This window comes from Acanthochromis polyacanthus, chromosome 4, assembly GCF_021347895.1.
Source record: "Acanthochromis polyacanthus isolate Apoly-LR-REF ecotype Palm Island chromosome 4, KAUST_Apoly_ChrSc, whole genome shotgun sequence".
NCBI classification, from domain to species: Eukaryota; Metazoa; Chordata; class Actinopteri; family Pomacentridae; genus Acanthochromis; species Acanthochromis polyacanthus.
In genome coordinates, this window is record NC_067116.1 from 10,074,950 (window position 1) to 10,091,074 (window position 16,125).

General features: G+C 38.4%; 1 protein-coding gene across 1 annotated transcript in view; it reads left to right on the forward strand.

The window, feature by feature from the left end:
* Positions 1-15,704, forward strand: part of b4galt6 (UDP-Gal:betaGlcNAc beta 1,4- galactosyltransferase, polypeptide 6) — a 33,212-nt gene extending 17,508 nt beyond the window's left edge. The window contains exons 8-9 of the mRNA XM_022220236.2: positions 3,117-3,218; positions 9,121-15,704. Of these exons, the coding sequence (XP_022075928.2) occupies positions 3,117-3,218; positions 9,121-9,268 (250 nt within the window). The 3' untranslated portion in view covers positions 9,269-15,704. The remainder of the gene's footprint in view (positions 1-3,116; positions 3,219-9,120) is intronic.
* Positions 15,705-16,125: the final 421 nt, after the last annotated feature.

Genomic DNA, 16,125 nt, shown 5'->3' on the forward strand with positions numbered 1-16,125 from the left:
AGGTTTCTTGACATGACGAAGACGCTGCCGAAAGTCCGAAAATTCACATAAAGATGAAAGAAAACGGTTCCACGCTGTTGCTATCTAGCAAAGGATGTGTTTAAACTTAGAAGCAGCTGGAATGAGGACAAGGTCTCACGGTGAAGAAATGAGTGAAGGCAGGAAGGTGAATTTGTGTTCAAAATAAGGCTGATGGCTGAACTTAACGTGTCTGGCTGGGGTTTGCTAGATTGTGACCTAAATATGTAGCGGGCAGCAGGAATTGATGGGACTCAGAAACACCCCACAGTTTAATCATTTGTTCCTTGTATGATTTCCAACTGATAAATAATGGTCATTTTGTAGTAGGATCGCAATCATGCGATCGTCAGCGGGTAACTGACAGGGTTTACTTCATGGTTACAGCGACGCTGTGTCTGCAGCTATATCTCCCAATGGGAAATCCCGAACAAAGCTGTGAATCCAGATTATAAACCGCATTACTGCCAAAATCTAATCACTTGGTCCTTGTGCCATTTCTGACCTTTCCTGAAATTTCATCCAACTCTGTTAGTCCGTTTTTGAGTAATGTTTCACACAGACAGATAAACGTACACCGATCGTCACATAACTCCGCCGTTCCTTGGCGGAGTAATAATGACTGACGATACGCTTTCTTTCTTCTGAGTAAGATCTGCACCGCTCGTCGCCATGTTGGGAAGCGGGGCGCGCACTCTGAACTGCGGGAGCCCAGCAGGCAGGCGTTGGTGGCTGATGTTGATGAGAAAATCGATTTTCATTAAAACAAATCGACATTAAGTACAAACTCAAATTAATCGATAAAATCGATTTATCGCCCAGCCCTATCCATCAGTCTCCTCTTTAGCAGGCAAAATGCAGCTCTATAGGGTTGAAGTCTGGAGATTGACTTGGCCAGTCTCAAACCTTCCACTTCTTGCCCCTGAGGAACTCCTTTGTTGTTTTGGCAGTGTGTTTTTGGGTCATTATCTTGCTTCACGACGAATGATCTCCCAATCAGTTTTGTCTCGTCTTTCTTTAAATTGACAGCCAAAATGTTTCTGTCGGCTTCTGAGTTCATTTTGCTGTTGCCATCATGTGTTCCATCATCAATGAAGCCCATCCAAGAAGAAACCATGCAAGCCCAAGCCATGACATTACCTCCACTGTGTTTCACAGATGAGCTTGTATGTTTGGGATCATGAGCAGATCTTTTCTTTCTCCAAACTTTAGCCTCTTCATCACTTTGGTAAAGGTATATCTTTCTCTCTGCATCTTCTGATGTCGCCTCTGTAGTTTTGTTCATGACGTGGCATCTCTGGTTTTCATGGTGGTTATACCTCTAAGTATAAATGCAGTCTGCACAGGCAAAACCCAAATCTGAAACTGAATGTAGACATTGAGCGCTATTTATTGTTTGAGTAATTAATGTAATAGGACACACCAGGACAACCAAACACACCTGTCAGTTACACGTTCCAAAACTTTTGCTCCCATGAAAAATGGCTGGGTTCAAACAAAAGGCGCTATCTTCTAAGTTATGTATCAGATCCAAATGTACATACCTGGAAATGAAAGCTGAAATGTTGATTTTGTTTTTGTCTCATATTCAACATTTGATGTCAAACATAAATGGTTTCAGTCTACAGCAAAAATAAAGGAATTGGCCCCCATATTCCAGTACTTTTGGAGGGGAATGTATATGTCCAACAACAATAATTCATTTTGGATCTTTCATAGATTTAATAGAAGTCTTCTTGAAATGTGACAAAATCTGCTGGGTCAAAAATATACATGCAGCAATGCTAATATTTGGTTAAATGTCCCTTGGCCATTTTCACCTTAACTAAGTTTTGAGGGTCTTCATCCACAAGCATCTGCTTGTATCTTTAAACAGTGCTCTTGCAAGAATTGGTAGAGTTCAACTAAACTTATTAGCGTTCACAAGACAGTTCAGTTTCCTCAGTTCACAGGTTGTTTGAGAGGTTGAAGTCAGGACTTTGGCAGTCTAAAATAAATCTAATTGTAGCCTGATTTAGCCATTTCTTTACCACTTTTTGTCTGTGTTTGGGGTCATTGTGTTGTTGGAACACCCAACTCTGTCCAAGATTCAACAGATTCAATAAGACATGTGTTTCAATGATTCAGACATAGAAAATTGTAGTAGATTTGTAAGAATTATTGTAAACTCAAGACTGCCATGATATACATTGTCACTACAAGTGTATGTAAGCTGTTGTTCATAACAGTACATTAATATTTTATTAGCAGGAGTTTACATCTGTTCCCCTTTAGTTGACAACAGTACGTCTGTAATTGACTAAAAGACTTGGCTCATGAGTACACTTTTTAAGTAGACATTGAATACATCAGTCTAAAAAGGCTATGGTATGTACCTTGTTAAGGATGTATTAGATTTTTCAGATTAAAAGAGAAAATGTCTATGGTTTTAATAATTGTTTAAAGTCAGCTGAGAGAGAGATCCATGGGAAAGGAGTCATCTGAATATATACATCAAGTCTTAAAGATGTTCCTAAAGCTTCTTTTACTTGATCTGTTACAGTTATTAGAAGGATATGGTGATTTTTTTTTTCTTCAACAATTTCTTTTCATTTGTAAAGAGGCTTATGAAGTCATGAGGTAAAGGAATGCATCGCTCAGCAGAGCTGTGATTGTCAGCCTAGCTACAGTGCTGAACAGAAACTTAGGGTGTTCTTGTTTCTTTCTCCTGATGATGAATAAGATGCAGTCTTGGCATTACAGAACACTGTCTTGTATGTTCTTGGACTACCTTTCTAAATTAGTGAAATGCCACTTCCATTTCAGCCCTTGTAATGTCTCCTTTGAGGTGAGCAGTTGTGAAGTGGAACAAAGTGTTAGCTTGTTTTTCACTGCTTTCTTTTGTCAGAGGTGCAACAGAGATTTAATAGGGGTACTGCTTTGATTGGTAACTGGAACTGTTTTTCACAGAAAATAATGTTTTTAACAGGTTATTGTTTAGATCAAATGTAGAACAAGCACATCTCTGTAGATTTCTGTTAGTCAAATGTTGAAACAAAGGGGTTGATATGCTCATGTTTACTTTAATGTTGTAATTATGCAGCCACATTTCTTCTCAGGGTTCACTATGCTGACCTGAATGTCACACGACCAGAGGGAGAAATTGGCAAGTACAAGTCAATTCCTCACCACCACAGAGGAGAAGTGCAGTTTCTTGGGAGGTAAAGCCAATTTTTGTCTTACATTTACAAAAAGGTCCAACCCCTTAAAAATGGCAATTACAAAACGAATGGTAAATGGTCTGCACTTATATGTGCTTTTCGCCTTAGCAGTAATCAAAGCACTTTGCAATGCGTTTCTCATTCACATTCACACACATCAGTGGTGACAGAGCTGCTATGCAAGGTGCTTGCATGCCACTGTGAGCAATTTTGGGTTTCTGTGTCTTGCCGAGGGACATGTTTTTTGTTTGTTTTCCTGCAGTGACCTGCATCCACAAGATACTGGCTCCAATGTTGTACACAAACGAAATTTAACTTCTTGAAACTAGAGGGGCAGTCATAGAGAGCAGTCCTCAGCCAAGGCTAATGCCCTATCTTACAAATAATAATATAAAAAGTATTAGTCGGCACCAAAATTTATTTTTTCTATGCTAGTGCTCCAGGTCTCTACCAAGTTTATCAGCAGTGTTTTGCCATGGTTCTTGCAGCAAAGTAAAAACTACAAACTGTATGTTTTGTTTTGCACAGTGCACTTTCACCTTGCAGCCAGAAGATCCCCGGTTTCCATCCCAGCTTTCACAGGATATTTCTGCATGTAGTTTGCATGTTCTACTTGTGCATGCGTGGGTTTTCTTCCGGGTACACCAGCTTCCTCCCACAGTCCAAAAACATGCTGAGGTTAATTGAATGAATGACAGTCTCGTTGTACACTGTATACTGACAATAAAGCACATTCATTCATTCAATTGATTATTCTAAATTGCCCGTAGGTGTGAATGCGAATGTGATTGTATGTGTAACCCTGCAACAGACTGGCGACCTGTCCAGAGTGTTACCTGCCTTTGCCCCAAGTCAGCTAGGATAGGCTCCAGCTAGCTAGCTCATGCCAGGCTGCCAGTTAAAGGCAACAAAGAAACAGCTAATGTACAGCATTTTACTAATTTTACCCAAATTGAAAAGGTTGCATGTATTCGTGACTTGCATGTCAGCACAGTCACAGATTTTGATTTTCAGGTCAGACTTTCACTGATGATATTATACAGTTAAATTGTCTCAAATGTTTTAAACTGAGCCATGAAACAGCTGGATAGAACATAAAACATTTCCACTTTGTTATTCCCCTCAGGCGTGTCTGGCAGAACAGTAGACTTTTGTGTTTATCAAAATAGCTGTCTACAGCACCAGCACAATGGCTCATGAGAGTTAGACATGTGCCATCACAACCAGAAATTTAATTCATGCGCCATGTCGTTTTCTGTATTTTGTAAGAACAACCACAATCATTGTGCATCGGCATGTGAGCATGTCTAAAAACACGAGTGATTTACGCTCAGCACTATATCTGAACACCTCCTATGTAGACACAGATGGACTTGCTGCTGTAGCTGCTTGGTTATATGTGCTGCTCATTCTATGCTTTCTGTGGGAGGGATGTTCAAGAGATTACCATAGTAATACAAGAAGCACACATGCACATTGACACAAGTTAATAACAATGAAAGCTGGGAAACCCCTAATGTTCCCTTCTCCGTTTTTGTCTGTTTCTGCAAAAGTTTTTTCTTTGAGTCAGTTGACTGCATTATACGTGAAAGCAAGAGCACTGACTGAAGGCGTTGTTTCTGTGTTTTGTGTCCACCTGCCCGTTCTATTGTCATGAACACAATGTCTCTTGAATGCCTGTAGGGAATTTCTGCTTAGATTTTGGTGTCCAGGGTCAAAAGTTACCATGGCCTCACAAAGTGTGTTTTTGGCCATAACTCAAGGAACTAACATAATCATGACAAAATTATGTGGAGTATTTCCACCTTGAAACTGTAGTGTACCCATGACAGTCCCAGAAACATTCAGACTCCTGGGGTTTGTCATGTCAACTTTCATTGTGGGCCTTTCTGATTGATTATTCTTCTTTCAAATTGGTCTCTGTCTCAAACATGTACGGCTGAATTACTCCAAAATTACAACTTGCCATTGTGTTTACAGTGCTTTAGAAGGGGGCAGATGAGCTTGTTTACTGAGCTGCAGCAAGTGAGAAAGTTGAGTTGAGACCGGCAGGAACTTCAAAGAGTCACATATCCAAGCAACAGTACGAAGTTAGATAAAGTTATTTTAAGGTATCCAGCAATTACTTTTGTGAAGATGACTTCTCATACACAGAGATGAATATTTAGGGGTTTAAACAGTGACTTTAGAGGGACTGTAGAAGTCATAGAACAGTTATTCCATTTCAAATCAATAAAGGCCGTCTCCTTGACCATCTCTGATTTGATTGAACTCATTGATTCAAAATCTGCAATATTGGACAAGTAGATCAGAGAGTCTCTGATTATGGATGTGATTATGAAAAAAATAATGAAGCCTTCATTAGAACTTCTATCTTTAAGCAAACATTACCAAAAATAAGAATAAATATTGAAGAAATCAACTAATGATATTTTCTGAACCATATGTAGTTTCATGTCACAGTAATGCAAAATTAAACATTTAATATTTTTTAATATGAAAAGAAAGTTATTTTTTATTGACTTTATTACTGACTGAGCAGGTATGACAAGTTGTACCATAAAAACTAATATATTGATAAATAGTCCAAGTAGAACAGAGTTCTGGAGTTCCAAAGTGTTTCTCCAAGTATAATTATAGTAGGATTTTTTTATAGGCCGTATGCACATAGAGTTAACTGTTACTTATTACTCTTACCAAATTAATATACTTATTTGAAGGAAAACTCTTAAGCAGTTACAATAATACACCTGTACTCTCACTTTAACTTTCTGCACATAGTTCAGCGACTGCGGCTAGTGACATTGGTCGTGACGGCCAGGTTTATTCCCAGTGTAACACAAACCAAGCCAATCCAGTTTCCACAATGATCCTGAAAATAAATTTACCACTAAATTTTAGTTCACATAAGTGTATTAAGATTACCATTAAATATACACTGCCTGCCCAAAAAAAGTCGCCACCTGGATTTAACTAAGCAAATAGGTAAGAGCCTTCCACTGGATAATTACTGCAGTGATGAATACGTTTTAGATGGCAACTGAACAGATGCAGTGAGGAGCTTCTCATTTCTTGAACAACCATGTTGGGAGACATACCCTGTGGTCATGTAAAGGATGTTAGTCTGTCTCAGAAGGGTCAAATTATTGGCCTGCATCAAGCAAAGAAAACAACTAAGGAGATTTCTGAAACTACTAAAATGAGGTTCAGAACCGTCCAAGGCATTATTAAAACCTGAAGGATAGTGGGAAAAATCAGCTGCAAGGAACAAATGTGGTTGGTCATGTAGTCTGATGAGTCCAGATTTACCCTGTTCCAAAGTGATAGGGGCATCAGAGTAAGAAGAACCAGGTGTCTCAGTCTGAACACTAAATCTGGTTTCTGTTCAGAACCATTTTTTTCTATAAATTTAGGCAATTGCTTCAGAATTTGGATAATTTTCAAACAATTTCAAACAAGCCTGTGAGGGTTTGGATTATGGTCTGGGGTTGGTCAGGTTCAGCAACATTATGTTCCCAAAGAATGAGATCAGTTAACTACCTGAATATGCTGACTGACCAGGTCTTTCCACCAATGGAATTTTTCTTCCCTGATGACATGAGCATATTCCGAGATGATAATGTCAGGATTCATGGGGTTAACATTGTGAATGAGTGGATCAGGGAGCTTCAGACATCATTTTAACATATGGATTGACCTCCACAGAGTCTAGACCTCAACCCCAATGAGAATTTTTGAGATGTGCTGGAGAAGACTTTGCGCAGCGGTCTGACTCTCCCATCATCAATATAAGATCTGATGAAAAATTAATGCAACTCTGGACAGAAATGAATGCTGTGATATTGCAGAAGCTTATCGAAAAGATGCTATGGCAAACGTGTCGTTCTCAAAGCTGAAGGTGGTCCAACGAAATATTGAATGTGTGACTTTTTTCTTGGCCAGGCAGTGTATGTCAAGGTTTGAAAATGTCCCACAAAAACAGATCTATGTATTTGCTCATGGTTATACTGTGCTAATGTCATCCTAAGGGCCTAATGCAGTGATAATTCCTAAATAACACAACACTACATGAAAAGTATCCTCCAAACCAATGCTTATGTCTGCAAAGTGGGGCCTAAAAATGAAAACATGCTTATGTTTACAATAATATATAGATTTTAAAGTTATATTTGGAGAACCCCTTTAAAACTCCAGAACTGTGTTCTGCTTGAATTAGGCTATCTACCAATACTTCTGCTTTTGTGGTAAAACTTCTCAAACCTGCTTAATCAGTTATGAAAGTTGAACTAAAAAAAACAACTTTTCCATTTCAAATTTATGATCCAGTGTTTTCTACTGGATCTGTTGTGTTCTGTTGTGTATTATTACTCCACCAAGTAACGCCGGAGTTATGTGACGATCGGCGTATGTTTGTCTGTGAATCTGTTACTGTGAATCTGTCTGCCTGTGTGAAACATTACTCAAAAACGGACCAACAGATTTGGATGAAATTTTCAGGAAAGGTCAGAAATGACACAAGGACCAACTGATTGGATTTTGGCATTAATGCGGCTTATAATCAGGATCCAAGAATTTGTTAAAGATTTCCCATTGCAAGATGTAGGTGCCGGCACAGCGTCACTGTAACCATGACGTGAACACTGTGCCAGTTACCTGATCATGAATCACATGATTGCAGTCCTGCTACAAAATGACTCTGATTTATCCATTGGAAATCATACAAGGAACAAATGATTTAACTGAGGGGTGTTTCTGAGTCCCGTCAATTCCTGCCGTCACATTAAAAAAATACGCCTTCAAAATAAAAGCCTGGAGGGAAGGGTTATTTTAACACTAGCATAACAAAGGCTTGCCAAAAATGATGAACTGATCAACAGACCTTTAAAAGAGTAATTAACATGTGATTCGGTATAAATACATGACATGCACAGGCATTACAAATGCCTGTGCGCAGCGCAAGGTCGTTTTTTTATTAAAGATTTGATCCGTCTTAAATGATACGTCAACTAAGCAGCCTTGGCGTCGTACTGCGCTCTCTGAGTGCTTTTCTAGTTGTGACATGCAACTGCATATGTTTCAGAAAATATCACTAGCTGACCTCTGCATCATCAGTGTTTTTGTTAAAATGTTTTCATAGATTGAATTTTTAATGACTCTTTTTTTTGTATATTTTAACTTATGCATGATGATAAATAACTGTGAAAGTGTCAGACTTTTAACCTTTAACTTGTTCCTCATGTCCATAAAGAACACCTCCATTTTTACCTACACTTTGAAGTTTAGATTATTATTTTAAAGCACACTATTTTCCCATGTGATGAATATAAGCAAAGATGACGCTGCACACTCTCAGGATCTAATCACATTTAGGTATTGAATAAACTTATGCATTGATCTGAGCCTTGCAGCAATACCCTTCCCAATTTGATTAAAATTAGACCGGACTCGTACTATAGGAGTTTTAAATCCAACAGATTTGAAATTGAGTTGCATATCACACAAAAGGAAGAACTTGGCATCGGTCCCAATAATCCACTATCGCTAAAGCTCTAGTTTATGTTGACTTAATCATGCATACACCATCCTTCTTCAACACTGACCACAGTGGTAAATTAATCTACTGCTAAATATAGTCCCAGGGAAATGTTCTGTTGTTCTCTTGGAATAATGTCATAAAGGTAAAACTACAGTAATGAACAGTTTCTCAAAATTATTGAGTCTTTTTTTGTAATAATTAACGAAGTAGTGGTAGACAGTAGTATTGAACTATAGCTCAACCTTGCTAAAATGCCACCATTATGTATTAGAGCAGAGTGGTAACAGTCTAGAGAAAAGTGTATTTTTGGAGTGGAGGCAGGATAGATGGAATGCATAAATACTGACATTACCCCTGTGTTTGTAGGTATAAACTGTTGAGGTATTCCAAAGAGCGACAACACTTGGATGGCCTCAACAACATCCGTTACAGCCCCCACATTTCCCTCAGCAGCCTCTACAAGAACATCTCGGTGGACCTGTACCCTGAGCTTGCCCCTATTACAGACTACTGAACTGCTCCAACCAACTCTTCTACACTCCCCCAGCTCACCCAGCACCCCTCCGACCTGGCCTCCTGGCACCCCCTTCAGCCGTTCAGAGGTAGAGCTGTGGCAAAGAGGAGGGAGGAACAGGCTGGGAGGGATGAAAAGGTGCACTGTATACTGCTGCCAAGAAATCTTACTGTGGATAATAAAGAAAATCCAACTTGAAAAAAATATTTTAAAAAAAGAAGGAGGCCTTGGCAAGTCTCTTAAAGTGAACTATGTGTGCGAGTGTGTGAGAGCGTTGAATGCATTGCTGCATGTCTTTTTGTTCGTGCCAGCTTAAGTACTACAAGTTGACATGAGTGTTGATTTCAGCTGGGGGGCGGGGTGGGGGCAGCAGCGTCTTGAGTGATGTTTACTGCAAAGCCTTAATGTGGCAGAACCACAGCTCCCTCTGCTCAGCTCCGCACTGCTTCACTTCTGATGTATCACCATCACCTTACAAGCCAACAGACAAGTTCCTATCAATTTGCGTTAACATTTGTTTTACACATATCATTTTGTTAGGTCACAGTATTTCTTTAAAAGCAGGGACACAAATTCAACATTATTGTTTGTAATGTACTTTACAAAAAAATTGATACATGGTATTTATTTTCTTTGATTCTGGATGTTCGAAAAAGCAGTCCTGTCTGTGTCACTGTTTGCTGTTTGTTTTGCTGCACTGCTGCTGAATCCGCATGAACATGTTTGTAAATATCAGCCTCTTAATGCCCGAGCACAGAACACAAATATGTAAATATGGGCCTTTAAAACCTTGGACATATTACAGTGATATTCCAGTTGGTTTGATTTTTATTTTGGCAGCTACCTTTGTTTTGAGGATTTAATAAGAGTGGTTTCTTCCTAACAGGAAGCTCTTCTAAAGACATAAGATGTTTGGCGCAGAAAAGTATCCAAATCTCAAGATTTGACATTATCTTTTGCATGCCTTAATTTATTTTTGTTTTCTACATGTTGCTTTTTTAAAGATTTTTTTCATCAGGTGGAGATGTGCATATTTTTAATTTTGCCTTTCGTTGTGCTTCTCTTTTTTTGAGGTATTTTGTGTGAAAAGTATAGAGCTGCTCCTCAATAGGAGGTGAAGAGTGAATGAGTCTCTCCGCCATGACTTGGATGAAGGAGAAGGGTTGGCAATTAGGAGTGTCCACACACATGCTTTGGTGCAGGTTTTATGATCTAATGTAAATGTATATTTTTTCTGAAATGTGTCTTTAGTTTTTTTTTTAATGATTTTTATTTTAGTAATTTTAAGTTCTGGACCACACGATGAAGCTCTTCATTGTACTGTACCATGCACTGAAGCATGGCGATTTGGGCTGGATGCTGTGTGTTTGGACTGTAATGTCATTGTGTTTTCAAAGCCTGCAAAGCGGTGAGAAGAGCCAGAATGAGAGAACATTAGTGTCAGCTCCTCATAGTTGATGTTACAGCTGTTCTTGAATGGCACATGCTGTGAATACTTTAATTTCCTATGGCTTTGAGCAGTGGATGAGCATAGAAAGATGGAGACAAACATGTAGACATGTTGACCAAAGGCTCACTGTTGTGATTCTCCTCTGTGTCTCTAGGTTTTGCATTTGACCATGAATTGTATGTTTGGACATATTCTTTGTATGTCCTGAAATGTTAAATTAAAACTGTGGCCATTTTTGACCTGGACCTTAACTACTTACTATTTAATATTTGTTAATGGCTTCATGAGGAATGCCTAAGAATTCTCTACACACTGTGTGACTTTGGTCTTTAATTGTCGGCCCAAATTGTAGTCCTGCTATTTAGAGATTAGAGCTTTGGTGAGATACCACCAAATCTTCTCTACAGTAGTACGATTAATACCTACATCTACAAACCAATGAGTCTGAATAAGACATGAGACACACACTTCCAACCCAACAGATGTGCTCAAATTGGTACCACATTAGTTGTGTATTTTATAATTGTGCCATTGTTAATGTTACAAAATGTTTGTGGGGAAAAAACTTGCCACTCGGCCCTTTATTTATGTTGTGGTATACCCAAGCAGATGGAGTTTGCATATCATGAAACTGTAAATGTATAGATAGTTGCAGATGGACAACTATCTGCAAATTCATGCAAAAATGATGGAAGACTCTACAATGGCTCCAAAGGGAATGTTGTGGTAAGATGAGCTGCAAATAAATAAACTTAAACCTAAAAATTAAAAACAATAATATACAGTTTTAAAACATGAGTGGCATCAGATGTATGATGATGTGCTGACATGTTATTGCTTGCATATTTATGTTTTTGTTTTTAGAGATGAAACTTTTAGTCAGTACGCTGACAGAAGGTTAATCTGGAGTTATTTTAATCACTAAACAGTTCTTTAAGTCAGTTAAAGCATGATGCCAAAATTCATTCCATCCACCTTTTCAAAATGCAACATATTTTTAATGTAAAAAAAATATTTTTAGTTTGTTTAAAAACAGAAGTAATTCAGATACATTACATTTGCAGCCCTCATTTTGCTTTTTGTGTATGTTCTAGTGTAGTGATTGATCAAGCATTCTGACTTGCCTCAGCAGTAATCTGACTTGAGCTCAGTAATGGTGACCCAGGCTGTTTTCCATCCATCTCTTGTGTTACAGAATGAACCTGTAAGATAGCTGCTGTCACACAGTGTGTAGGGTTTGCAATCATGCCAGTATTGTTCTCGTGATTCTCCTGTTAGTATAAGCAGGCCAATAAAAGCATGTCTTATATCAGAATGGTGACACAAAAATTTTTTTTATGTCCGTTAATCCAAGGCCTCTTAATCAAGTATTTATTTGCACCACTTTTCAAGAAGGGGGTTTTGTTGTTCATTTACTAAACTTTCATTATTTATTATTTGTGGTAAATATTTGGAGTAGCAAACACTTGAAGGCCTGATACAGGCAGACATTTAGTAAAGCAGTTGATCAGACCATTTATGGATAGATTAGACAAAGAAAATGTGGTTCAGGTATGAAATGGCCAGTGACATTTATCTTTTTGTTCTGTACTTTAAGAGTATTGCATATCAGTCAGTGTACTTGAGGTACCTTCACACAAATGCTGCAAGGACTGCATGGAAAGCCTGTCACCACTAATAACCTCCCACAAAGTCTTTGGCATTGTTGAACCCAATGCTACAATCCAGGCTACTTGTGTATACCTCCAAACCTTTAACACTTGTTATGTGGATCAGAATGGCACTATGAGCAGAATCACCAGTCTAACATTGTGCAGGGCAAGACTGATTTCTGAATCTCTGCCACTCAGCTTAATTTCACATACCAAGTATCTCAGAATAAGTACTCAAGTTTTTGATTGTGAATATGTTTAGAAACTAACAGTTTAGCGAGGGATTACACGAAATCCTCTGTACTTGCAACCTTTTTTGGTCATGCCCGAAAAAACAGATAATACTCTTAGAAAGATGAACTTGGCTCTTGTACTTTTCATGAAATATATTTTCTTATTGTTGTGTACAACGGCCCAAGTTAAACATTTCCTGTTCCAGTATTTACAGTGTGGTTTTATGGCAACTGCTTTTCTTGGACATTGAAAAATGCGTTCTGGGAGATACAAGGCATTAAAAGGGAACTCCTTAAAATGAATACAAGCTTCCATGGAAAACGTAAAGGAGAGAAAGAAAGAAATACATGTAATCCAGAATTGTGTTTACACTGGACAGAACAGCAACAAAACCAATTCATTCTGCCTAGAGCCCAATACACAAGCACACAAAATGGAAGAATATAAATGCTGGAAAAACATGAAACATGCTTCCCATCAGCCAGCAGTCCGTTACTCTCATAAATGTGCATAGTGTATAGTTTGCTGGGCCAAAGCTGATCCAGATACCAAGTGCTAAAGTGGGTAATAATTTGTGTGTGATCAGCTTGCCTCATTTTTTTTTCTTTTTTTATTTTGTCCTTGACTCAAATTCAGGTCAGTGGGATCGTGGATCAGCTGAGACATACCTTAATCCTTTTCATCTCTTGACTATCAGAATTTTAAAGTATCTTCAACAGTGCAGATAATGTGTTCAACATTGGACAACTATATTTCATTTTGCAGTATTTGTGCCATGAGTTCTTTCTTTTTATATTCACATGTTAAGTGAAGATGTTGATATTTTTGTTAATCAAGAGAGATTAAGGGCGGAATATATTATATATGTTCATGATTTGCTCATCATCTAAATTCTCTGGTGGAACACTTTGCTTCACCTGTCCACTCTGGTTTTTACCATCATAGTGGATCATGTAACAATCTATTATGACTTCCTGTGGATCATGTTAAACAAAAGTCTTGCTAACATGCACAAAGACTGAGCTGTGAGGGCAGTGCACACTTTAAGCATGCCAGTTTAGCAGAGGTTTCATTCTATGTGCTAAGAAATCCATATTTACCAAACTCCACATCCCTCCAAAAGAGTGAATACAATCAGATATCCTATCAACAGTCATTTCAAACACAAAATTACTGCAGCTGTGAGGCTGATTCACAAACAGTAGCTGCAACCTAAAACCTCTTTTATAGTCTTTGTTCTGCATGGCCTAGCATAAAAGTACATATGTGGACAAAATAATGTACTTTCCACCCAGTTTTCATGTGCATGATCATGATAGCAGGTACACAGAGGCGTTTCTTTTGTAAACAGCACCAGAGCTCGGAGTGGTTCCTGAACAGTATGATGTTGTGATGTTTTCACGTTGGAAGTCTGAAAAATAGTCTGGGCCGTGAAGTTTTTGGTCATTCTGTTTCAATCTGCAATCTGAAAGTTTGTAGCAGTGCTGCAGTCTGTAATATTCCATGTTGCCCAAGCACGTATGACATTGTATGAAAATGTCTCTTTCTTTGACTCTCCTAAATCTTAAGAATTAAACCTCACTGATATCAGCAAGGGCTGCACAGTGAAGTAGTGGTTAGCCCTTTCGCCTTGCAGCAAGAAGAGCCCCGGTTCAAATCCCACAGTCCAAAAATATGCTGAGGTTGATTGATTATATGTAGCCTTGCAACAGACTGGCGACCTGTTCAGGTTGTCCCCTGCCTTTGCCCGAGTCAGCTGGGATAGGCTCCAGCACCCCCCGCGACCCTAGTGAGGATAAAGCGGTGTATAGAGGATGGATGGACGATATCAGCAACATATCACAGATAGATCCTAACCCACATACTTGCTGGTAGTTTCACAAAGGCCAAAGATATGTTGCAAGTAATTTAGAAATTTTGATGTCATATAACTTGTCTGTCAGAGTGTGCTGAAACCTTTCTTGATAGACTCCAAATTGTCTTGCTTGATAGATAGTTGGGACACAATTCAGCCATCCTTCCAATATCCGAAAAACTGAATTAGCCAATAAAAAATTTGTATTGCAAGGTACACTGGAAGAGTTTCAGCCATTGTTGTGGCCTTCGTCTGCAGATTAACCATGTAGCATAATGATAATGGATAAATGAGTAGATACTAGTATATTGCAGATACATTAGTAATGCAATCTTGTCTTAAGAAAATGCCAAAATATACTCCAAAAGAACAAATTTAAGACATTTGGCTCTTCCTTAAATGTTTGTGTATTCAGAATGAATATTGCCCAATATGCTGTTTGTATTGTGAATTGTGTTGCATAACCATCCAGTGTTATTGTCAGCTAGTATTTTTTGGATCAGGCATCAGTACCAAATCGTCTCCACTTCTGCCATACAAACACCATTCGCTGATGAATGCTGAGAGATGTGGCCAAAAACTCGAGACGATTCTCAGTAAGTTGACTTTTTACTGAGATTTTGTCAAACTAGTCAATCATAAACACTTTTATTTATTTATATTGTTAAAGATCTGCAAATACATGTATGTAGTTCTTTCTCGGCAAAAGATTCGATTATGTTTAAGTATCTCTATGGCCACACTGGTTGGTACGTTTTGGCTGAATAAGAGTGGAGACATTTTCTCAGTATCATGAGTGCTTTCTGACTGGAAAAAGACTGAAGTGGAATATGTTTCCACCTGCCCTGCTGAATTCAGTGTAGGTGCTTTATCTACATTACTTCCATCACAGTGTCATGTGGGAAGTGTATTTTTTTTCTTTGTTTCATCTTCTGATTGACTTATACACCACTTTTTCATGTTCACAAGTCCATGTTGAAGAATGATTTCCACACTGAGCCAGATCTGTAAACATGTTATGTAGCACCAACTCTGCACATGCTCGGTTCCTTCAGTTCTCTGGCTCAGAAGCAGGTGCTAGAGTGCCCCCTACCCCCAAACCTTCCAGCTCATTGTCAGACTTCTGCAATCTTCTAACAGACCATATCAATCAGCTTACGTCAGATGTTTTAACATCACTTTAGAAGTTTTTTTTTCTTGGTCAAGATAAGACAAAATAAACACATCATTGCCATATTCTTGAAAGCCTGCCTGACCTGTCTCATTTATTTTCCATGATGCATCCCATGACATCACACACATATTTTAACACACACAAATACTTTCACTTGTGATGCATATCAATGGTGTGTGTCGGAAACTACAGCTGTGGTGGGTTAACCCAAAAGACCTTGCAATGATTGGAATCTTCTCCCCACATTTCCTCTTTCTCTCTACTCTGTGCACTATAATAAAGGCCAAAAAACAGAACTCAGTAAAAACAGACATTCAGTTGATTCTTAACCATCGCCAGCCAAGCTAATCATTACAATTCAGTGCAGACTGTAAACATCACCTCCTTACTGACCCAATAGCTATCTAACAATGTGACTTTCATTGTCTGTAGACAGCAAATGAATAAAATTAATCTAATAAAAACATTTTATTAAAGAATTTTGTAATTTGC